Below are 25,475 nucleotides of genomic sequence, written 5' to 3'. Positions count from 1 at the left end.
TTGTAAATCTGACGAATAGAAAGTGTTCTTTCTTACATATGTTGTAAATCTGACGAATAGAAAGTGTTCTTTCTTACACATGTAAATCTGACGAATAGAAAGTGTTCTTTCTTACATATGTTGTAAATCTGACGAATAGAAAGCGTCCTTTCTTGAGCAAACTTGTGTATAAAATGTTTGCATGTGATACCAACTAAAGAGTTGGTGACTCAGTATTCATGTTAGCGGGTCAAAGTTCTTTGTCATGGCAACGTCAACAACAACAACAACAACAACAACAACAACAACAACAAGAAGTTTCATTCATTCATTAAATGAATCATCATATATCAGTGCATAGACCCTTGGTAGAGGGTCTATGATCAGTGCGATGATCATAATTTCACAGGGTTAAAGTTCATTGTCTTGGAAACAATTATTTTTATTCAATATAGAAAATCATCCAAACTTTTGTTTTCCTGTATGAATGATGTACATGATAATCATAAACATAATTATACAGAAGAAAAACTGTTTCATTGGTACATTTGTAAAAATATTGTCACGTCCCCACTAGCATCTTATGAGCTGCTATAGCTTGAAGTCTTTCGTAAAATGATGAAATGTCAACATCTAAAAATGAGAAGAATTTTTTTTTTAATACGACTCAGACCTGACTATCTTTTAAACAAGTTATATACGTGCCACATGTTCCTCACTTCATGTGTATACCAACACAACATAGTAGTTGCCGTACTACACGTGGTGCTACAGTAACCTTACACTATTTTTCAAATATGGACCCCGCAATTTACGTAACGTTACTCTAACACACATCAAAGTCTTAAACTATATCAGTAAATTATTATAACAAGTTATGTTATGCATCAGGCAAGACATAGGTGTGGTGTGCAAAAGTAACAAATAACCCTGTAAAGTGGCGCCTATTTATAAAGTCAACAGCATACATTATGTATGTTGTTTTGGTTTAAAATATGTAAAATTACGTTAGAATGTGATGCTTGTTATTGCTTGACAAAATGTTCAGAAAATATATCTAACAGAAATCTATTTCTTAGCACTTGATATACAACTAATATATCTGTCAATCTGTTATTACTCTAGAATAGATATACCTATTCATCGTTACAAAGAAAGAAAGAAACAACTGTGGTTAAAGCAACGCCCTGGTAACCTGCTGTCAAACAATACAGTAAACAGTAAAGTCGACGTTGTCGTTGCGTTCCCTCGAAATACAGTTTTATAAGCAAACAAACAAACAAACAAACAAACATTCAGTGAAATTAGCAATGTCCTATTAAACACCTGCTGTCAGGTAGTACAATTACATAGTAAAACCGACATTGTCGTTGAGCGCCCTCAAGTACAGAAAGTTTGAAAAACAAACAATACAAAGCGGCTTTCTTTCTCCGGTCACATCGAGACTGTCACCATGACTACGTCTACCTGCATTTTTGTTATCACCATGACTACACCTATTGGATGTGTTATTACCATAATTACCTCTCTGCACTGTATATGGAGCCCGGTATAGGCCTACACAGTGTTTTTAAAAAATCAGTAATTGGCCATTGGGATGTGGGCTAGAATTATTGTGCTTTGGGTCAACGTATTTTGGGGCATGTAGGATTTTTTTTTTTAGATATCAACAGTACTTAAATCCTTGGGCACGTGTTGTATAGAGAAAAGCTGATTAAGAACTCTTCTTCTGTCTACCAACATAGTTGTCCATTGCTGTATATAAACCAATGTGTTTCATAAGGAACATCCAAGCTTTCGTTGGCATCCATCTATGAAAAGAAAGGAAATTAGGGTTATAAATACAATGTATATTTTGATAGAATCATTGCTGAGGGTTTCGAAACAAAAAAAGAATTAATAAGTTAAGTAAGTCGAATGACAGATATACAATGTCATGGAGATTCAAACGAACTAATAGCAAGGGTGAGTTTGGCTGTGTACGTAAAAGTTTGGCTGTGTACGTAAAAGAACTAAATTCAATTTTGCATGATTTTGTACGGTATGCTAATTTGCTTTCTCGAGTTTTTAAACAAATACTTAATATATATTATAGTATAAAAATGAGTATACATTATAATGATTTAAAGCAATCCAAATACCATGTACTGTTATGTCGTGTATCAAAACAAATATAGACTAAAAGTGTCTCATCTATGAAATATTAAAAATATATCAATTTTTTATTATATTCATTTTTAATTATTGACTGAAAGGATGATCGTTTAAAACGAGATATTTGAGGCGATAGATGACAGCTTACATATTATGTTCAATTTATGGTTTACTTACGAGTGTACGAAGTGAAAGACATACACTGATCTAGGAAGACAGAGGACAGACTGGTTGTTTTGCACAGCATGTACGATTTTATCAGCGACGTAGTGTGGTTCTAGTATTGGTATCATTCTGTGGAAGAGAGAGAGAGCGAGAGACGTTACAGTATGATATAGGTTGTCCTTCAAAGTGAAAAGAAAAAAGAACAAAACTGATAAACAAACACACAGACAAATTTAACAAACACACACACAAACAAACAAACAAACAAACACACGCACACGCACAAACAAACACGCACACACACACACGCACACACACAAACAAACAAACAAACAAACCCCCCCCCCCACACACTCACACACACACACACACACACATACATACACACAAACAAACAAACAAACAAACAAACAGCAACAGTGCTGTAATAGTATCAACTCACCCAGTATCAACACCATCAAACATTCCGGTGTTGATCCAATATGGCTGTACTACAGTTGTATGAACCCCAGTCGAATCTTGGGCTGCCAATTCCAGACCAATACTTTCGTGTAGACCCACGGCAGCAAACTTACTACAACAGTACTCAACAAGTCCAGGACATCCAGCGGTACCGGCAATACTGGCCATCGTTACCAGGTGACCGTGGTTCCTAGCAACCATTGATGGTAAAAAAGCCTTGACAGTCTAGAGAACAGAGAAGAGGTAGATGGCTTTACAATGTTGCAAAAGAAAGGCGTCACGTTAAGCTGTGGAAGCAAAATGTTGAATAATATTTTAGTAATACCAAGTGTAGTTACATGTAAATCTGGTCATCAATCAATTATGGACAAGATCTGGTGCAGACGGTACGGTAGATCGTTGGTGGCGCTTTTCTAATCTCAAATCAACCGTTTAGTTCCTTGCCAGTTGAATCCCAGACCACTAACAAATGGTGGTCTGAGGTTGAACACGCAAAATTATAATCATAGTCGTTTGCAGCAATAAGAGAACCATATTTTGCTATATGATGGACACAAAACTCTGTGGTCTTGCGAAAATCATGATTTTGATTTTAAATCGCACATGTGGTGCTTTGTGTACCATTCACAACAAAATTATCCTACCACTACTTTAAAATACAGAATACAGTTCATTTGTAACACACACACACACACACACACAACTGTATCTCAGTATAGCATATTGTAGTCTCCGTTATACCCAGCCTCTTCGCTGATGGACCACTTCATGACTGAGCTAGAGGGTGGAGAGTGTGAGTAACCGAGCACAAGGGGGGGGGGGGGTTGCAAAGGTGCTTTGGTAAAGAGGCCTGTGGTTTACAACAATCTACCTCGGTAGTAAATGTATCATGAATATATCCTTCAAAGTAAATAACACTGATAATATACCGTCAACACCCATTAATCTTTGCACCCAAGGCCCGTTAACTGTCCATCATTGGAGTTGTACCCATTTGCACGTTTCAGCTGTTTTAGGTCGTTTATTTCGCTTTGTGTAAAAATCGGACTAACAGTCGAGTCTTTACAGTCTTTTACAGAGACACGCACACAGACAGTCGCTTTACCATGACTATAGCATACTACACTCTGTCTCTTCATCCCTTACCCAGAAAATAGCCATTGTATTAACGTTCATGGTTCTTTCGATCGATTCATCAGAACACTCTAGTAGTTTCTTGCCTGCCACCACACCAGCATTATTAACCAATATTGTCACATGACCAACATCTTTAGTGACTTGTTCAGCAATACGGTAAACTTCTTCTTTCTTAGTGACGTCACATACATAGCTGTGAGCTTGACCACCAATTTGACCAATCTGTTTGGCTGTCTCCTCGACACCTTCTTTGTTGATATCCCAAAGTACCACCGTAGCACCCTGTCTAGAAAAGTTCAAGGACAAAAGTCGACCGATACCGCTTCCAGCTCCTGTCACCAGCACTATTTCTCCATCAATGGATTTCTTTCTGTCAGGGAGGAAAAAAGTAATACAAGACCAGAAGGTGAGAATCAATGCACCTATAACTCCTAGAAGCGCCCTGAGAATACCCTCCGTAGCCATACTGTTATATACGTGTATGTGGTACTATTGATGACGAGTAATGTTCCTGCGTCACTGTGCAGCATGCAGCAGATCTACTACCACCACAGGCTCAGGTTATTGGCTGGCTTGATTTGTTGGTTGATGCACATGCGCACATATGTTATACATGGGTATGATATTTGGCTGTTCACTTCATGGCGTAGTTTACTTTTTTTAATTGCAAATGACAAAAACGTGTCTTGTTTGTAAAGATAGACAGTGTGTTGATAGTGCTTTTAGCCTCACCTGAGGCATCAAGAGACGTAACCATGGTAACACAAGGTTCATATTATATAGAAAATACCACACGTGTCACGAGTTCTTTTTTTAACAGCCACCCATTTTGGGGTTTACTCATGTCGGTAAATCATTGAATAAATATTTACTGAAAATAAATTTTACACCAAGGATTGTATTATGATGCGTCATTTTTGAATTTTGTGTTTCACTTATTAACCTTAATTTTGATAGCGACATAGTAATTCGTCGTTTATTTGAAATTAAAACTTACTATAACATTCCGTTTTTTTCTGAAAATTTGATGCAAGGAACAGCGACATCATGATCCAAAGCTATTCCCATGATATATCATAGACCTAACGCGAGTACAGTCTATGGATATGGTCTATGGATATTTGAAGCCACAGACAACTAAGAACCAGTTAGTTGTCTGTGTCGAAGCCGATGATGACATATCCCTTGTCGCAAGAACCTCTAGTCTCGGTTACCCAGATTCTCACCACTTGGACCGTACTACTGGGTGTTCTTGTAGTAGAAACTCAGCTGTGAGAGTCTGGGTAACCGAGACTAAAGAACCCCCGGTTCAGGATCAGGTTTAGTTTAGTTTATTTCAGTAAAACAACAAGATCGACAGTACAGATATACAAATAAAAACTGGTACAAATTGTTGAATTACTTGGATAACCCACAAAGTCAAAGACTTGTTTCCAGTCAATATTATGTTCCCACTGATTGAACTTTGACCGGAATCAACGATGTAGAGGCGGCCATCAATTCGAAAACGTAAACTTGTATCAGGAGGTCAATTCAAGCAAAAAGACCGAGGTAAAATAACAATGAACGATTAGCCGATATCTACACCGGATTTTAATCAGATTGGACTGGTATGTGTACACATGAAAGTACGTAGTCCACTTGTTAAAAAATTATTAGAATGCGTCTCGGGGACCAATTTCAATGAAAATCAGATTTTATCAAAGTTCTTAAAATTCCAAACTTTGCCACATGGAAGCTTGTTCCAGTCTGGTTATTTTGAAAATAACAAAAGAAATTTTGGAGTAAACAATTAAATGTCACGATATTGTACTCGTCTAAATTTTCAGGTAGCAATTGGCATATTATTCTATGTAAATTATATTCATACCAAGGCAAGTTAAGGGGCCTTACTACTTACCATACAAAAATAGTACCTAGCTTTGGTAAGTATTGTTATGTTATACAGTAGTCTAGTATGAATGGGAATATAGCTACAACACATGTCATGTTACCATCCAAACGAGGTTTAGCCCTAATTTTTTTTATGAATATAATATGTATGATTTTGTCAAAGGAACTACTTATAAGAAAAAAAATGTTGTAATATTTAAACGTACTTAAAAGTTGGAATCTGTATATTTCATGAAACTTTGAATACAATTGTACCAAAATGTTAGTCTAGCAACTAGACCTCGGATGTTCTTCCGATACAATACGACACACGACCGAACATCGCTATCGGGGATGGAACATCCGTTCGGGCAAGCCCTCACTGCGAACTTCGTTCGCTTATCGTATCGGAAGAAAGCCCGAACGTCTAGTAGCAAGACTACCAAAATGTGTGTTCGTAACAGAAAGTTAGCATCTGACCGCAAGGGGCGTGATTCCTTAACCAAGACAGAAATCACGGATCGTCTAACTCGCGAGAATGGCCCACATTGGTAAGTGAATGATCAGAGAGTGGTGAATGAGGGTGGGCACCGGCAAGACTCGTAATCGCCTTTAATTTTGTTAAAAACTGGAAAGTTTCAAAATAGACCTAACGATCGTAAAAACGTATTTCAAGCGTAATTTCATTTGATCTTCGTCGTATACGTAATACTTCGTAACTATGCAGTCCGTTAAAACATTTCACACACAAGATATTTATCACAGCTTTCATCGTAGAACGCAAAACATTTTTAATTTTTTTTTTGTGAACCTAAAAGGAGAATTATTCATTCTGTAATTCTCACTTTATACATCGTTCAAGTTTTGACAACTTTTTAAAATCTAGACAAAATACAAGTTAACTTTCGCTTGGTCGATCTTGACCGTCGACGACGTCATCAAGATGACTGGCAAAGATAAAAGGTGCCAAGATCAACTAGCGAAAGTCTCAGTAAAAATCTGGACAAAACCGAAAAAAATATACATTGTCAAATTAGTTATGCATGTAAGTTTGACCGAATGTTTGCACTAATTAATAACGGTGCTTCTGATGGTATGTGACTTTTACTCGGAAAAAGAGAATATTACAGGGTATAGTTAATTGTGAAATTCAGGACATATTTGGTGTATGCATTATGTAACTAAATAAGTTTACGGACTAGGAATGCTTGACCAATGCACCCCCCCCCCCACACACACACATGAAATATCGATACCGGTATGTTATTCATATTCAGATTGACGTCACGGTTTTGTTGTTAGTGTTTAGTACTGGCACTACAGGGAATTACTACTAATACTAGTATAACTGTAAAGTTTATCACGTGTGTAGTTTATCCCTCTCTGCATGTATTAATCATTGCAGCACTAGGATATTGAGTATAGTACTTTAAACCCTAGTAGGAATGTAATTGCTTGCATATTTCCCTCCTTTCCCAGTTATAGTTACTGATTTTTGTTCCCTTCATAGTCTTTTCCATTTAAATCACGATGGAAAGCACGAGTTGCTATTCACATTTGACCCATGGCCGGGCAGGGTAACATTTTTCCCAGGAGTTACCCTGAACCTATCCATTATTACCCATAATACACTATTAATAAATTTGTCAGATTTCATATCAACAAATTTGTCCTTAACACCGTCTGTTGGTATTATTAAGTCAATAAAATATCAACTTTGAAAGGATTATTTTAGTTTCAAGAGAAGTTATTGTGATATGACACAATAAGAAATTCTTTTTCATTCCCGTACCCAGAGCGTATACCGTAAGTAGTATGTAGAGTAATCATGAACCTGTGAACGAGGTGAAACTCTTAAAAGCCCCGGATGTTCATCAACTCAGTCTCTTTTTGGTCAAATACAAAATGGCGGACAGGTATGTCAAAGTAACTCTACAAAATCGAGTGCCATCTGTCCCAGTTGACGTGATAATTTCAGTTTAAAGAGTTGTAAATGAATAAACACGTTCCGGTCCTTTATCCTGTGTTGGTATTTTACTCATCATCCAACTTTTAAGGGGAAAAATTGTAATAAATATCAGCACCAAAACACATGAACATTTCTGTATGGGTTCGTGGTTTGTGATGAACAAGCGTATGTCGTGTACTCGGGGTGTTATTGTTCCCAACAATATCCAACCGTCCATGGGATCCCCCATGGTACATTACCAACATATCATAGAAACCCAAGGGTGAACTTATTTTCGTATCTCTGTTGACAGTGAAAAGCCTCTGAGGAAGGTGCCAGAGACTCTGTTGAAGAGGAGGAAGCAGTACGAGGCACTGAAAGCCAGCCGGGCCAAGGCACGAATCTTGCACAAGAAGGTACAGTAAGCCATAATTCTGTCAGAATGTTTATTAAAGTCGTTGATATAAAAGTGATATCCAACGATCACTAAACTATACCGCAAAGTCAATGCATGTCGTTCATCGGAACATGATCAGATCATGATGTTGACTGTTCCATTCATCACAACACGTGATATGAATGTACATTGTACATGCAGCAACCAAAATACCTGCCTATATAGGCTAGTATATATGCCTTTTTTCAGCCCAAAGTGAACGAATGAAACAATTATTATGATTGTTATAAGTTTTATTCAATGCAAAATTGTTGTCACACATGTCATGATTGAGATTTGAATTAAGAACATAGACATTTAATTTTTAAATAAATCACATTTGGTTCATTTTGATAATTTAATTCTCCATATTATCAAGACTGATGTGGGCATTCATTTTCTCAAATCTTGGACTTCCTGTGGTAGAAAGTGTTTACTGTCATATCAGTTATCCCACCAAGTACCCATTATAGTGGCACAAGATGAGTTGTAGACTTTACACTCAAGTGAAAATATGTACCTGAAATCTTGATTCAACTATTGTAGTATAATTTTGATGTCAATGCACACCTTCTATGATATTACAGTTGTCTTCTGGCATTGTTAGAATTATTGATTGCATTGTAGGGATCTACTCCACATTTTCTATATGCATAAAAAATTACATCAAATCACTTACAGATTATATATTAATACTTGATTTGAGTTAGTCATATAGTACAGTAAGTAGTATGCTGTGAGTATATATTTCATATGCAGCAAAATTTACACCTCGATACGTACAAACTTGGTTTGTGCCCCTCTAATAGAACTGTATAAACAAATGTACAGTTGTGGTTTGATTCTTGATTTCAACCTGACAGAAATAAGCAACGGTGACAAGTGCTTGAATCAGCAACGGTGCCTCACTCAGAACACAGAAATGAGTGTGCCAGTCCCACTTTTAATTTCTGAGCACTGTCTTGATTCAATTGTTTGTGAAACCACTTCAGTTATTATCAAGCTGATATTAAAATGATTCAAGTTATTCTGAGTTTCTATACATCAAAGTCCACAAGCAGATGACAGTTGATTAGGTGGCCCAGGTTTAATTTCTTCACCTGTTTGGAATTATGGGGCAAAGTTTGATCTTCAGTGTACAGCTTTTAAGCCAGGCACTTTAACTACCTGGCTGTTGTGACTTGATAGTATGATTGTTACCAAGTCATTGTGTGTCATTTTATATTACAGGCCAGTGCAGACAAGAGAAAAAAGATCTACAAACGTGCTGAACAATATGTCAAGGAGTATAGGAGAAAGGAAAGAGATGTGATCCGTCTGAAAAGAATGGCAAGGAAACACGATAACTACTATGTAGAGGAACAACCAAAGTTAGCCTTTGTTGTCAGAATTAGAGGGTTAGTATTATCTTACAACTATACTTTGCAGACCAGTTTGTGGTCTTGTATTCTTAACTGACTTGATGGTAAAATATGAGTGTAAACTGATTTTTGGTGCAGCATGATGTTTGAGTGGAAGATTTTGAAGTCTGAGAATAGAAAGATAAAACCCATATTCAAAACAAATGCTGTATATTTAGTGAGATACATGTAAATGATTGAATAGCACCAGTGTTCTCCCCAGGATAGCTTTCAACCATAATGACCTGGATAGTCAGGATGGTGTTAGAATTGTGCTCCTTCTATAGTGGGGAGAACACTGGATACATCTGACAGAAACCTGGTATATAGTACAGGTAGCTAACAATGTAGATATGCATTAGATTAACCTAGAATGATTTCTGCCTGAGTTCTACATGTTGAAAAATAAAGTGAGAATGATGAATGTGACCAGAATTTCGTAATTGTTTTACAGTATCAATGGAGTGAGCCCTCGTGTTCGTAAAATCCTTCAGTTGCTTCGTCTTCGTCAGATCTTCAATGGTGTGTTTATTAGACTCAACAAAGCCTCACTAAACATGCTGAGACTGGTAGAACCATACATTGCATGGGGGTAAGTAATGACGTTCGAATCAGTACATGCTCTTGTGGTAGAAATAGGATGTGGTGTTTCACTAATGGGATGCACTTTTTATGCACAGATGACACATTTTCACCCCAAACTTACAATGACAGGCAACCCACACACAGCAGAAGCCAGTACCTAATGACATTACCAAGTGAAGAGGCTTTTCTTTCCTTTTACAGTGCAGTAGAAAGGGCTTCTACTGAAATTATTACACATGAACGTATGACTGTAATGGCTTGTATAATTTACTTTCAAACTGATAAATGGCTTGATTACTTTGTCTGCTTCTATAATTGTGTGGGATAATTCTGTAATCATATATATTGCTTGGGTGAATAGTTGTCTGTTTGTGTAACAAATGTTGTGTCATCAGTGAATTCTGCCACAATAATACTATTTCTACTGTATTGTATTGTATTGTATTGTATTGTATTGGAAGGTTTGAAATTACAGTAAGCTACATCAGAATATTTCATTATCCTCATTGTGAGAAGTTTTGAAGTACTGAGTACAGTGTTTGCCCTAGAATTTATTTATAAGAGGGCTGACAGACTGGTACCACCTTCTGTGTTTTTATCAATTTTATTATGTTTTCGTATTTGAAAAAAAAGAGAAACCACATCGACAGAGTTTGTTTGTAATTCAATGAATTATGAAAGCTAAAAAGTTTTTAAAAAATGCTGCTATTGTACATACAATACCAAACATTTTACATACCTTTTGATTTTTGACAATTTATTGAGTTACAAACAAGAGTTTGGTACATTTTGTTTCACATAGATTTTTCATGTAGAAAAATATAGTAAAGTTATATTATTCATTATAAATCCAAAATAAATACCAAATTCTCATTTATTGGGCCACTTTAATAATTTTGTAAAATTTTAATATGAATTACAAGACATTACAAATAGTACCATACCTTCTTCTTCAGGTACCCTAATTTGAAATCAACAAGGGAACTTATCTACAAACGTGGTTACGGAAAGATTGATGGAAAACGTATCCCACTCACACACAACGTTCTTGTTGAAAAAGTCCTTGGTAAGTGTTATCTGTAATCAGTATATCCTCTAAGTCAATTTGATGTACCACTGATGAAGAGTAATTTGTAAATGACACACCAGAATTTAATATTTCCGTATCTCTTACTGTGTGGTGTCTCCCAACAAAACCCACTACAAATTTTTGTTTTTGAATACCGTAGAGGGAATACTACCTGTTATGACAATTTATTCTGAAATCTAACATGTATAAAATGTATTTGGTAAATGAATCATCGAATATTTCCCACACAAATTGTGTATAAAACAAAATGCATTTAGAACTTCGAGTGTGTAGGGGGATATACAGGGTCTGATTGATTTTATAAATTGACGTGGTGAACAATAACCTCAGTGCGTAACACATTTTGGCTTGTCAAAAACACTCAATCCAATTTGATATTGATTTCAAAGCGAAATAAACTTATGTAGCAATCTGTGAGCAGTTTACACATAAACTATATTGAATATGACATTCCAGTTACTGAAGTTCTGATCATTTCACAATTAATGATCACAAGAGGGAGCCTCAGATTTGGCAAATTATATTACTTTAGTTCACAAGCACAGTGATAAAGACAATGATATACAGAAATCTATTCTAGCATTACTAGAGTTTCCACACTATGTCACTACTTTTGAAACTTAATTCTTTCTCATTCAATGTTCACAGGTAAATATGATATCATCTGTGTAGAAGATGTGATCCATGAGATCTTCACAGTCGGCCCACGATTCAAACAAGTCAACAACTTCCTCTGGCCATTCAAATTGAGTGCACCTAAAGGTGGTATGCGTAAGAAGGGTAACCACTTTGTTGAAGGTGGTGACTACGGCAACAGAGAAAATTTCATCAACAGAATGGTCCGCAAGATGAATTAAAAAGAAAGACCTAATGTTATTGTACTTTATGAGAAAGAACACTTGAAGTTATGTAACAAATATAACAGTGATCCCATTTGGGACAATACTTCTATGTGTATTGGATGTTTTCTGTGTGTGTGTGTGTGTGTGTGTGTGTGCACAAATGCACATCTGGACATGAGTGTGTGTGTGTGTGTGTATACATGCATCGTTGAGACGCCCCGTCAACTCTCGAACACAAACACACACTGGTTACAAAATTCGCCTTTCAAAAATGGGTTAGAATTGTTAATTATGAGGTAAATGCTGATATGCAACCACAAGTATATCAACTTCCTTGTGTGAGTAGTTGAAAGTGGGTCAGTATGTACAAACATACGTATACGTACATACATACATACAATTTATTTTTGCTTGTGAAAACGAAAGTTCGTAATACAAAATATACGAGGGCGCACTTTACAATCGTTATCGACTGTGATGACTGATATGATGTGGACTATAGGCTATGATTGATTGTGATTGTAGAGCTCGGATCGGAGGAAGATTTGGTTGGTTAAGGGAGGTTACACAGTACAATTTAAAGGTAAAAAGTACAGGTTCAATTAAAGAATTACGAAGAAAATAAATTTGAGTTTATGTTTTATAACTAGAAAGTTGATGGAAGGACATTCTAAATTCATCATTGTAGGAGTTTACTCATGTTACTGCTTGTTCACGAGATCTCACGATATAGATGGTCGCATAAGTGGTCAGTATATGTCTTCCTACATTAATATTGTGTGTTTTTATGTATTTTAAAAGCAGTAGGTAAAATAACACAACTAGGTGACACACAACTGCAGATTGCGATTCGTTCGTTTTCGATTTTGTTGTTCCAGGAGTGATCACCACCTTCCCGCTGCCAGAACAACAAAATCGAAAACAAATGACACTAAACGAAGGAGATAGAGGTAAATGAAGAAATTAAGTCTCATTCACCGCATCTGATTTTAATCGGATTGTGATTATGATAGATCACCGAGATTACTGACTGATTTATTTATTTGTTCAGTTATCAATAGATTAAATACTAATTATTTTATCAATCAACAATTTACTTCGTTGGGTCCCTTTTATCAACACGTATATATTTCATTGCTCAAAACTACATATTTCAGTTCTACATCCATATATGCCATAGTTGGACCATAGACAGTGGAGGGGAGACCACCGTCTTTGGTTAAGTTGGACCACAGGCATTTGTTTCCCGAGTTATGGCTCAGAATATTTCTATCAGAATACAATAAAATGACGATAATATCGTTAATATTGACGTATTAAACCAACACTATATGAAAGGGGTAAAATTACACTTGTTTCTGTGATCGCGCAGTTTCACTAAATGCGAAGGAAGACACGCATTTAGTGAAACTGCGCGATCACAGAAACAAGTGTAATTTTACCCCTTTCATATAGTGTTGGTTTAATACGTCAATATTAACGATATTATCGTCATTTTATTGTATTCTGATAGAAATATTCTGAGCCATAACTCGGGAAACAAATGCCTGTGAGTTGGACGTACGTACGGACGGTCGGAGCAGCAGGAACTGAAAATAGCGCCAACTAGTGGCAGAGTTATTCATCGTGTTTGTCCAAAAAGGTGATAGACGATATAATAAGAAGTGACGACTGGCTGATAGTTAATCATGTGTACAGCAGACTCGGAAGCATCACAAGACAGACGAGAACAGTACGTTTCCTCGAACATTGTACGATATCTGAACACACTGATAATGGCACGTGTACATGATTTTTTGTCCTTCCTCGGAGAAATTCTCTGTGTGTCATGGCGAATATTTCTCGCCTGCTTCGTAGCTTGTTACAGATGGCTTGTACCTTTAGACCCTAAAATTGTACGGGGAGAGATCGTCCTCGTCACCGGTGCCGCTGGATGGCTTGGACGTCGTCTGGCCATGGAATTTTCCAAACTTGGCGCTGTGTTGGTGTTAGTTGATATCAACGAGGAGGGAAACGAGTCTGCTGCAGACGAAATGAGAAAACATGGTGGGGACGTGTACACGTACGTGTGTGACTGCAGGAAACGATTAGAGATATACCGTGTAGCCACACAAGTCAGGAAAGAAGTCGGCGATATCAGTATTCTTATAAACAACGCTGGAACTGTTGCTGGCCAAAAGTTTCTTGATATGTCTGATAAAGCACTTGAAGATACAATCGATGTGAATATGATGGCACATGTGTGGGTACGTACTTTGTTGTATTCATGTACATAATTTCTAATAATTTATATATTATATATATATATATATGCTGTTTTTTACTTATAGTCTTTATCTATGGGATGTTTATGAGCGTGTTTGCGTTCTTTTCTTTCCTGAAATAAATAAAGTTTAATAAATAAATAAATAAATAAATATATATATATAATTTTCATTATTTTTTAATCTACTTGTCCATTTTCGATAGAATTTGTCACATGACACCTACATACCTGTCGATCGTCTATATATGGTGACAATTTAATTCAAAAATTGTATATATATATATATATATATATATATATATATATATATATATATATATATATATATATTACAATTCTTGAATTAATTTGTCACCATATATAGACGATCGACAGGTATGTAGGTGTCGTGTGACAAATTCTATCGAAAATGGACAAGTAGATTAACAAATAATGAAAATTAAAGAAACAAATTAATGTAATAGAATGAAATTGTACCACACATATCACACAGGCTCTGAGTTACACAGACTCACCTACTACAGTGTGTGTACTCAGCTTGGAGCTTCATGTATAGCATACCTTCAGTCATACCCAGGGGTGAATAAGTGATGTAACAGTCAAAATCAGGTTATTGCCATAAATTGAATGAAATAATGACATGCTGTATTTCAGGGACTTCATCAATGAAATATATTCTTTAAAAATACTCTATTCAGATTATTTTAAAAAAAATCCAAACTGAATGGTAAGGCAAAAAAAAAAAAGGTGTGTTTCCGATAATATGACTTCAGAAAATAGGGCAGATAGACCAGAATTTTTATTTATTAAGAAATTGCTTTGACCCTATGACAAGGTACTCATTGGTTGCAATACTTCTGTTATAGTTTTATGCGGTACAAACGAAGTAAGTGAAGACAATTATATTATGTGAAGTAGACGAACACAATATACAGAGTATTCACTGTATAAATATAACCTCAGACCACATTAGTGGTGTGAGATTTAACAGTCTGAAAACACCTGGTGTCTCTAGAATTGCATTTAAAACATGTGTGAAAACAGTGACGAAGCTTACATTAAATTTGATCAGAAAGTTTACACACTGTCACAAATAGAAGTAAAGTCTTGATATTTTTACCATTTTTGAATGTAAAAAAAATGTTTATATTCGGCAGCTTAAACTAGAGACTAGAGTCTGTTATCAGAAACACACAATTTGTTTGAATAGCCTGATGACTAGAAATTTATACAGATAAGTTTGTCAATATTACAAAGTGGGAGACATGTATAGTTTAGTGTTCTAATACTAGTACATTAGACTGTGTGTAAACAGCTGGTATATATAGAATCAACAATTAATATATGGATAAGTGATTACTAATGTAATTAACAAGTTGTTGTATGGATTCACATCTTAGTTATAATGACTGTGGGAGAGACTAATGTCTTTGTTTCTCAAATTACTCTAAGTCAATTTTTTAATAGGAATAATTAAAAGTCTTTATTTTAAAACAATATGAAATTAACGGCAGCTGTAATGTAGACAATTATGTAAATCATAGCAATCTTAGATGAAAATAATAGACATTGACAAACCTGAATTAAAAGGCGGCCCCCATCAATTAATCTGATGTTCAGGCAGTGTTAGCAATGGCGCCGTAAGGATTACATAGGATTATGCGTTTGTTCTAGACCAGCTTTTTTTGCACCTAAATTTTAATCCTAATATAATCTGACCTTTAAAGGCCAGGGTTTTAATCCCATGTTCTCACATTAGTGTTATCTTATTACTGCAGCCATAAGGATTACGTATATAATTATGATTGTTTTGTTGAGGATTAACTTTGTCTAAGGCCATTGCTCTACTAATAGTACAACTACACAACTGTGGGTTTTTTTTCACCTCAGTAATCAGAATCCTATTAAATTTGCCTTGGAGGACAACATATCCAAAAGACAACCTTTAAAGGCCAGGGTTTCAATCCCAAGTTCTCAAATTAGTGTATGGAGACTTAAAGGCCAGTGTTTCAATCACAAGTTCTCAAATTAGCATGATGATCTTATCAGTTAAAGGCCAGGGCTTCAATCCCAAGTTCTCAAAATTAGTGTTATCTTATCAGTTAAAGGCCAGGCCTGTTTACTGCACTCATGGAGGTGGGTCATACTTCCATGCTGCACTGTTGAGATAAATCGTACCTCCCTAGTACTCATAGCCTGTTTACTGTGCTGCCGAGATACACCGTTAGCTGGTCGTACCTCCCTAGCACTCATAGCCTGTTTACTGTGCTGCCAAGATACATCGTTAGCTGGTCGTACCTCCCTAGCACTCATAGCCTGTTTACTGTGCTGCCGAGATACACCGTTAGCTGGTCGTACCTCCCTAGCACTCATAGCCTGTTTACTGTGCTGCCGAGATACACCGTTAGCTGGTCGTACCTCCCTAGCACTCATAGCCTGTTTACTGTACTCATGGAGGTGGGTTATACTTTCATGCCGCACTGTTGAGATAAATTGTTAGCTGGTCGTACCTCCCTAGTACTCATAGCCTGTTTACTGTGCTGCTGAGATACATTGTTAGCTGGTCTTACATCCTAGCCCTCATATTCTAATACAAGAATATGAGGGCTATCTAAGGTATGACCAGCTAATGATGTATTTCAACAGTGCAGCCAACAGGCTATCCTAAGTGAAATGCCAGGCATGGTGGGGGTAATGGATGAGCAAAATTGGCTCACGACTGGACTCTAGGCTGATGATGATTTGCTCACCATTAGTACTAAACTTTTTTGTTTTAAATGAAATATTTCATTGTAACCTAGTACTTCCCTTTCTGTGATGAAATACATTCCATTTCGTAGTCACATCATAATATTACATTGACTTGTTTGATTTTTATCTCAAATTCTAAATCATATTATATTTATGTACATCATGTGGTGATAAATAATAATTTCAAAAACAAAATTGTTAATCATTTTGTTAAGACATGTGAATGCTGGTAATCATGTAAATATGTATGCAGTCTCTGTATGCTTGAGTGAGTCGTGAATATTGAATTGTAGAAATAAAGATATAAGATAAGATAAAACATACCTTTTTTGTCCACTAAAACATGGACATTTGTCATTGGCTAAGGATGTGAAAGATTTTGAAGGGAAATATAATTCTAAGTTTCACTTCAATGATTCAGTTTATACCAGTATGAAATTTATTTTGCCAGAATGAAAATTAATATAAACTAGATATGTATCAAAATGATTTCATTATTATCTCCTGATTAGGCGCTACTTAAAATCATCTGTTACCTTCATCTCCCACATCATTAAACTGCATTGTCAACCTGGTTTCCATGGTAACCTGTGAGAACTAATCGTGCATAAGTTGTTACAGTGTCCTCTCTTTTGCTGACCTTTACTTCATTATCACTGCATTATAACCCTTGGTAACATCCATAGTTATGAAATGAAATGATCAAATAAAGTGACAAATTTATATCTTTATGTGTGACCCGAAGGAATTCTATTTCCTGTGTCATAAGAATTTGAGAAAGAGATGTTAATGTTGTTAAAGATGATGGCCTTGGAATCAGTATGTTGCAGGAACAAGCCTCATTGCTGTTGTTTGTTTCTAAATGTCAAAAGTCCTTGTGCAAGATTTGAACCAGATTGTGTCCCAGCTAACCCAGCTGTATACATAATTGGGGACCTGATATGATAGAGCTAGCTATGTGAATGCTTTAATCCTATACGCTTACTTACTATAATCAACTGTATGCTCCCCAGGGAGTTGAGGAAGTATAAAGGGTTGCTATGCTGTTACTGATCCATACCAGCGGTAATAATTGTAGTAAAGTGCTTTGAGCACAAAGTGGGGAGGGGGGGGGGGGAGGGGCACTATATAAAAATTCTTATGTCATGATAGGTAATAGTGCTATGTATTTCATCACAAGAGAGACATACAATTTTAATTCATATATTATTGTATTCATTCTAAAATGCTAACATTTTTTATTCTTGTGCTATTTTTTTTCAGTTCTTTTTAAAATAAAGATAATGTCTCTGATCCTACCGTTCTTATCATGAACATAATTATTTGTGTTTTGATTTGCAGACAACCAAGGCCTTTCTCCCAGCCATGTTAGACAAGAACCATGGCCATGTAGTCAATGTGACAAGTTCAGCAGGCTACATAGCTATCAATGGTCTATCAGATTACTGTGCTAGTAAATTTGGTGCTGTTGGTTTGGCAGAGTGTTTACTCTATGAACTTGATACTTTGAATAAAGATGGTGTCCACCTTACCAATATTGTGCCATATTATTTTGAATTTGGAATGTTTTCAGGATGTAATACAAGGTAAGAAAAAGTATTGTACCTGTTCTCTCTGTTTTCTGTGTTCACTCTGAACAAGGTAACACAGGTACTGAGCCCGTTTGTAATATTTGTGTTCACTATGAACAAGGTAAAAGGTATTGAGAGAGAGAGGGAGGGAGGGAGGGAGGGAGGGGGAGGAGGAAGGGGGGAGGGAGAGAGAGAAAAAAAAGAACAAAATGTGATGAAATCAATTCTAGTCTCGTTAACTGTAGATGTTAACGAGACATCCTTTGCAGCTATCTGTAAAAAGACATTAGCCAGCTTTGTACTGTATATTACATAACACTGAAAGTGTTTGTTCCTATGTTCATTAAGGAATACATGTATGAAATCCCATTGGAAATGTTTGTTTTTTCATTCCATTTATAAGATAGTAATATCCATGGGAAATTAGTCTCAACAACTTGGGATTAGTAATTCAAATGGGAAGATATAATATAAAGCAAGCGAGTAGACGTTGGATGAAAAGATAGACCATTTTATCTGTTATTGGTGTATTTCTCTTTACTCTATATATCCTGTTCTTTTTCAGTATCCTGAAGGAGGCTGTCTGTGTATAGCCAATGTATAGAAATAAGGGTTTTATCTGACATCCGTAGAAGCTGTATCTTGCTCACAAACAAAACTATTTTTATCCACATCCACTGCAGATATTATTGTTCAAAGCTATAAGAGGTAAATATAGTATCATGTACAGTTGATTAATTCTGTTTTATGGCACATTTTGTCTTTCTTGTTTTACAGATTTCACAGACTGTTTCCCCCACTATCTAGTGAGAAAGTAGTGACTGGAATAATGAAAGGTGTTCTTAGTAATGAGCCAATGGTTTATTTACCTGGATCTATTAAATCTCTCATTGTTGTAAAAACGTAAGTATATTTTGTCTATTTCACAATTCACATTCATATTATGTTATAAAGTCAAACTAACGTAAGGTAACTTGCTGGTTTAAAACTCAAGATTGGAATTCCAAAAGAGGCATTTATTTACTCAACATGTAGAATAGGTTTGGATGGTTTCCTACAGACTTCATTAGGTTTTCCAAATAAGGAAATTTCTGGCCTTGATCGATATCATGAGATATGTTATAAAAGTTGCTTTTCAAGAGTTGTGATGGGTTAGATGATTGGTAATAAAACTATTGCTTAATAATTAATGTGGTGTGTGTATATGTTGGTGGTACTTTCAGTTCATTGTCATACTTTCAACAGTCTTGATTCCATACATATACCATTGGTCAGTTTGGAGAAGCATAGATATATAAAAGACAGCTGTAATATTTCTTTATTTTTTGGTTACTTTTCATTTCAGATTACTTCCTGTCAATGCTTTCATCACAGGGCCATCCTAATATTTCTTTGTGTTTCTTTAACTTTCACATTACTTCCTTCATGACCTTCATCACAGGACCATCCTAATATTTCTTTGTGTTTCTAACTTTCAGGTTACTACCTGTCAATGCCTTCATCACGTTAATGGATTTCCTTGGTGTAACCAACTTCATGCAGAATTTTAAAAAAAGCAACACAGACAACCAACCTATATGAATAACTCATAGAAAACAGCTCTATTGTTTCACGGAGGGATGTTTTCACTCTACACTACAGTTGTCATGGCAATTGATTTCAGTTACATTTTAGCAATATTTTGTCATAAATGTATATAAAATTTTTGAAGATTTTTTGAAGATGTATTTTACCAGTATCTATCAGAGAGTCTGTAAATAGAGTAGTGAAATCAATATTCTCTAGGTCTCTACAATAAAATGTCGATAATAACAAAGTTTGAAGTCTCTCTCCATGTATAGTCAAATGGCCAAATTCTACTAAAAATCTAGCCAAATCGCCTGCCTTGGAAAGGGTGAACAGTGCATGTCAGTAGAAATCCATCACACACTGACAGGTGATTGTAATTGGTTACTTTTGTTCAGTTACTACAAACTTGACTTCCAGTCATGTGAGAATGTGATAACGTAATCATGTTTATATCAACACTCCAGTAACTTTAACTACTGCTTTCAGTAAGAATGGAATGTTTTGCCAAAGAGAGCCATTTGACTATACAATAGAGAGAGAGAGAGAGAGAGAGAGAGAGAGAGAGAGAGAGAGACAGAGACAGAGACAGAGAGAGAGACAGAGAGAGAGAGAGAGAGAGAGAGACAGAGAGAGAGACAGAGAGAGAGAGAGAGAGAGAGAGAGAGAGAGAGAGAGAGAGAGAGAGAGAGAGAGATGGTAAAAAATCACCACATGTAGAGTTACTAGGCTATAGTGACGTGTGTTTCTATTATTAAATGTGTATACTGATGATAGGTGATCAGTACTCAGTAAGTACAAAATACATATTGACTTGTGTTTCTATTTTTAAATGTGTATAGTGATGAAAGGTAATCAGTACTCAGTAAGTACAAAATACATATTGACTTGTGTTTCTATTATGAAATGTGTATACTGATGAAAGGTAATCAGTACTCAGTAAGTACAAAATACATATTGACTTGTGTTTCTATTATGAAATGTGTATACTGATGAAAGGTAATCAGTACTCAGTAAGTACAAAATACATAGTGACTTGTGTTTCTATTATAAAATGTGTATACTGATGATAGGTACATGTAGTCAGTACTCAGTAAGTACAAAATACATATTGACTTGTGTTTCTATTATAAAATGTGTATAGTGATGAAAGGTAATCAGTACTCAGTAAGTACAAAATACATATTGACTTGTGTTTCTATTATGAAATGTGTATAGTGATGATAGGTAATCAGTACTCAGTAAGTACAAAATACATATTGACTTGTGTTTCTATTATGAAATGTGTATAGTGATGATAGGTAATCAGTACTCAGTAAGTACAAAATAATGAAGTAACACAAAATGAAAAAAATATTGTTGTCAAGTTTACACTACTAGGACTAAGCATGAGTTAGGAAAACTACATCTGTATACATGTGAAGGTGTTACCATAGTAATAACATATTTAGACAAATTTAGGTGTTCGCATAGTAACCACATCTTTATACAAATTCAGGTATTACCATAGTAATAACATATTTAGACAAATTTAGGTGTTCGCATAGTAACCACATCTTTATACAAATTCAGGTATTACCATAGTAATAACATATTTAGACAAATTTAGGTGTTCGCATAGTAACCACATCTTTATACAAATTCAGGTATGTAACGACATCTTCACACAAATTCAGGTCTAATGATATTTATAGATTTTAAATCCTGATGCTACTGTTAAAATAGAAAGTGTATTGTCTTCAGATAATCTTTCCATTCTGTATATGTCTTATGTTTAGGTTCTGTAATCTGTAAATCGTGGCTAGGTCAAATTGTTGTATGCCGCTTTTTGCTAAGAGAGAAATTTGAAGCACATGAATTAATGTGTGTTGCTAAGAGAATTCTGAACTATGTGAATTGAGATGTGTCGCTAAGAGAATTCTGATTTACATGAATCATTGTATAAGCAATTAGAACGTTTCGAACTCATCGGCCTCCTTGGTGGTAGGGGTTGGCCGATGTGTGAGGGTGCCCTGTCACAGCGTACATTACAGACTAATCAGTAACTGTACAATGTATTATATATATTAACACAAAGATAGAAAACATTGAGAAGTAATAAACACATTCCATACGTTGTACATTTTTGTGTAGGCAGCTATTAATTTAATATACTTTGTTATTTGTCTGGTGAATTGTGGTATGAGTTATATTAATTATTAATCTATCATATGTGCCCATCTGTCATAATTAGCCCCCGTCGGACGAAGTCCGAGGCGGGGGCTTTATAAATTGGGTTCTGTCCGTGCGTGTGTGCGTGCGTCCGTGCGTGCATGCATGCGTGTGTCCGTCCTCAGCCATATCTCGGACAATCATGGACCAATTCCTTCCAAAATTGGTACATTCATAATTAGATATGAGTTACATATGCACGCTGATTTTCTTTTGGATGCGATGTGGTTTAGCTGAATTACAAACATTTAAAATATTTCACATGTCTGTTACAATAATTTGTAGAGTAAATTGCCCATGTGTATGAACATGGGTTCAGAATTGCAATCATCGAATTCAAATTTAGATTATCGAATTCAAATTCAGATTAGATTCGGATGTTTGTAAGAGTGACTTTTGTTTTTTATATCTGCATCGATAAAAGGTAAGGAGAATTATTATTCTTTATTGTCAATGTGCTTTGGATAATTATTAATCTTTATTGTCAATGCGCTTTGTACCTGTATGAAAACTAGTGCACACTTCATTACATACAATGCATTTCATGCTGTGCCAATCATAACTGTACATTTGTGGTAAATGGTATGTGTGTAAATAAAGCTTTTGAATGAAAGTTGTAAGCGCAAGTATGCATATTTGTTTATCAAAATCATCAAATATGGCCGGAAAACGGTTTATTGTACTTTTTGAGAATTATTTGGTCCCTATCCAATTCGTCTAATATATGAATATGTCTAATAGTGTGAATCCAAATCTGAGAATATTGTGCAAGATCGCCAACGTTATCCAAAAAGAGGCTGATGACGTATGTGCTTTAGATTTCATTCATGAATTGTAGTGCTCGCACAAAATTTCTTCCATTCTCCACGATACAGTAGATTCCGTTGTAAGTTTCCTTAACCCTACATTATCAGTGTCCTCCACGAGGGGTTTTTGAGGGGCGCACCGCCCCTCTGTTTGCGTTCAGCGCCCGTTTGTTTTGGTGTGAACGTCTTCAAGAAGAGATTCTATTCAATGCCGTTAATGAAGGAAGTGAACAGCGACACTGCGTCTATCATCATTTATGAACTTATTTATCGCCTTGATTATAACAATGGTAGCCGAAACAAAAACAGTAAATGTAGTACCGTCGTAAAGTAGAAGACGGTATGTTGGTAGTTTCTATGGCCGGGTATATCAAGCCGGTAATTTCCAAGCCTTCCCGTATATATGGCCGTATACCGTTATACGTAATACAGTACGCATACGATGTACGATGTCACGGCAATTTTCGCATTGTATCGATAAATACGAACAAAATCCTAAAATTTATACATGTTCTTTAGAAATAACTACTCCGGTACGGTTCCATGGTAAAATTTATGTCCTAAATGATCACGTTTGGATGTGAATCGCGATCGTAGTACCACGAGGTAGCTCCAATGTGGCAGCCATGTTTGTTACTGCACATTTGCACTGAACGTATTCGGTTATTCTTAGCCCAAATTCGTCACATTAAAAATGTACGTATTTCCGGCAAATTTGGATGAAAAATCATTTTCCATTCATGAAAATTAAAAGGATATCAAATTTTAGAGAAATGAAGGGAAATGAATTGTTTTCAATTAATTTTTATGAATGACATGCACCAGATTCAGTAATCAAAAATTGGGGTGAACCTTGATGTATACTACCAATAATTGCAAATTTACCAGGGCAAGTCTGTTTTGGTGTTGGAGGACCTGGGTTTGTTTCTATATCACCTCCAAGCAGGAGCAACATCCTGGTGTAATAATTATAATACAAGTAAAGGTGAAGAATACAAGCGCAGCAGAAGGACAATATCTTTGTTAATTTTACATTGATCATGTAGTGCACAGAATAAAAACTTCCTACAGACTGCCTGTATTGTTGGACACACATTCCCATGATTGTTTTATTGCTAATACCTAGTCAGTAATTTGAAATATAAACTAAGACAATAGAACTTTCTATTTCTAGTTCTTTCAAGTGTTTGTATCCTTGGTACACCTTATATTGTAGTGAGTTCTAGGACAAGTTTCTAATAATGTATGTACTGTCCTATCACCAGTCTTTTATTTTATGTATGTACTGTCCTATCACCTGTCTTTTATTTTATGTATGTACTGTCCTATCACGTGTTTTATTAGATTTTGGTTGTTGTCTTTGCTTTTGTTCTCTTTGTGTTCTCTAGTTCTCTAGTGGTCTATGTTCAGACCAGCAGTTAATTTGGGACGGTGCCCAAATCCTACTTTAACCTCCTCAACTGAAGAGTGTTCTCGGGTTCTGAGAACTTTGTTATTGTATTTATGTCTGTTGTGCAAGGTGTGTGCCTTTGTTGTGTCTGTATGCTTGTAAACCAGTACAGGATCCAACAATTTACTCCTACCACTGATATTGAATTTCATAAAATGGAGAGTGTATTTGAGAGTGCTCTAGAAATTTCATCCCAGTGTATTCTTATAGTGAAAGACTATGGTATGGCATTATTTACTCAAGATGACCGGTTCCACTTGTTCGATCCTCATAGCAGAAATGATCAAGGTTATTCAATGCCTGATGGACATGCAGTTCTTATCATTTTCAAGACAATACATGATCTCTGTACCCATTTAAGACAACTAACATCAACATTGACTGAGGATTCTCTTGCAAGTGTGGCTTTTGAAATTACTCCTACACTAGTCTATACAACAAATAGTCCAAGTGATTCCTTTAACCTTACAGCACATTATGGGATATGTTCATCTGCCATCATAACATGTACAACTGAAGAAAAGTATATACATAAGATGAAACAAACACTTAAAGTTGATAATAAAAAAAAATTCTCAAAAACAGAAAGATCATGTGCGCGTAAAATTAATGTCGCGAACCCTGATTTAAAGGAAGTACAAATGTATTCAACAGAACAAGACACATTAACACAATATACTAGTGAAACAGCTTCATGTAGCGTCAAAAGCATGCCACAGGTGTGTAAAACAGACCAATTACAAAGAACTGTTTCACAACCTTTGTCATGTGTACTTAAAATTAA

At 35.7% G+C, this 25,475-nt stretch overlaps 3 protein-coding genes across 3 annotated transcripts; 2 read left to right on the top strand and 1 right to left on the bottom strand.

The window, feature by feature from the left end:
* Window positions 1–1,469: 1,469 nt before the first annotated feature.
* On the bottom strand, window positions 1,470–4,362 carry LOC144444823 (epidermal retinol dehydrogenase 2-like). Its single transcript, XM_078134363.1, has 4 exons — window positions 3,907–4,362; window positions 2,741–2,985; window positions 2,311–2,427; window positions 1,470–1,790 (listed from the first exon to the last, which is right to left on the bottom strand). The coding sequence occupies exons 1-4, from the start codon at window positions 4,360–4,362 to the stop codon at window positions 1,694–1,696; spliced, it is 915 nt and encodes a 304-aa protein (XP_077990489.1). The 3' UTR covers window positions 1,470–1,693.
* A 3,281-nt stretch (window positions 4,363–7,643) lies between these two features.
* Window positions 7,644–12,173, top strand: LOC144444502 (large ribosomal subunit protein uL30-like). The gene is made up of 6 exons (XM_078133936.1): window positions 7,644–7,685; window positions 8,031–8,133; window positions 9,384–9,550; window positions 10,008–10,145; window positions 11,095–11,204; window positions 11,877–12,173. Exons 1-6 carry the CDS (start codon window positions 7,675–7,677, stop codon window positions 12,083–12,085), a joined length of 738 nt encoding a protein of 245 aa, XP_077990062.1. The 5' UTR covers window positions 7,644–7,674; the 3' UTR covers window positions 12,086–12,173.
* A 1,585-nt stretch (window positions 12,174–13,758) lies between these two features.
* LOC144444905 (epidermal retinol dehydrogenase 2-like) lies at window positions 13,759–20,274 on the top strand. Its single transcript, XM_078134455.1, has 4 exons — window positions 13,759–14,316; window positions 18,429–18,673; window positions 19,436–19,561; window positions 20,137–20,274. The coding sequence occupies exons 1-4, from the start codon at window positions 13,759–13,761 to the stop codon at window positions 20,237–20,239; spliced, it is 1,032 nt and encodes a 343-aa protein (XP_077990581.1). The 3' UTR covers window positions 20,240–20,274.
* Window positions 20,275–25,475: the final 5,201 nt, after the last annotated feature.

The sequence above is a fragment of the Glandiceps talaboti genome, chromosome 13 (assembly GCF_964340395.1).
Source record: "Glandiceps talaboti chromosome 13, keGlaTala1.1, whole genome shotgun sequence".
Taxonomy (NCBI): domain Eukaryota; kingdom Metazoa; phylum Hemichordata; class Enteropneusta; family Spengelidae; genus Glandiceps; species Glandiceps talaboti.
Note: the sequence above shows the minus strand (reverse complement) of the source record. Positions and strands in the feature narration are given on the sequence as shown.

Coding starts and splice junctions, on each gene's coding strand:
- LOC144444823 (XM_078134363.1), bottom strand. CDS start 4,362: ATGGCTACGGAGGGTATTCTCAGGGCGCTTCTAGGAGTTATAGGTGCA. Junction 2,428..2,740: donor TTTGATGGTGTTGATACTGG/GTGAGTTGATAC, acceptor TCTCTTCCACAG/AATGATACCAATACTAGAAC. Junction 1,791..2,310: donor GTCTTTCACTTCGTACACTC/GTAAGTAAACCA, acceptor TTCTTTTCATAG/ATGGATGCCAACGAAAGCTT.
- LOC144444502 (XM_078133936.1), top strand. Junction 10,146..11,094: donor GAACCATACATTGCATGGGG/GTAAGTAATGAC, acceptor CTTCTTCTTCAG/GTACCCTAATTTGAAATCAA. Junction 11,205..11,876: donor TCTTGTTGAAAAAGTCCTTG/GTAAGTGTTATC, acceptor CAATGTTCACAG/GTAAATATGATATCATCTGT.
- LOC144444905 (XM_078134455.1), top strand. CDS start 13,759: ATGTGTACAGCAGACTCGGAAGCATCACAAGACAGACGAGAACAGTAC. Junction 14,317..18,428: donor ATATGATGGCACATGTGTGG/GTACGTACTTTG, acceptor TTTGATTTGCAG/ACAACCAAGGCCTTTCTCCC. Junction 19,562..20,136: donor TCTCTCATTGTTGTAAAAAC/GTAAGTATATTT, acceptor TCTAACTTTCAG/GTTACTACCTGTCAATGCCT.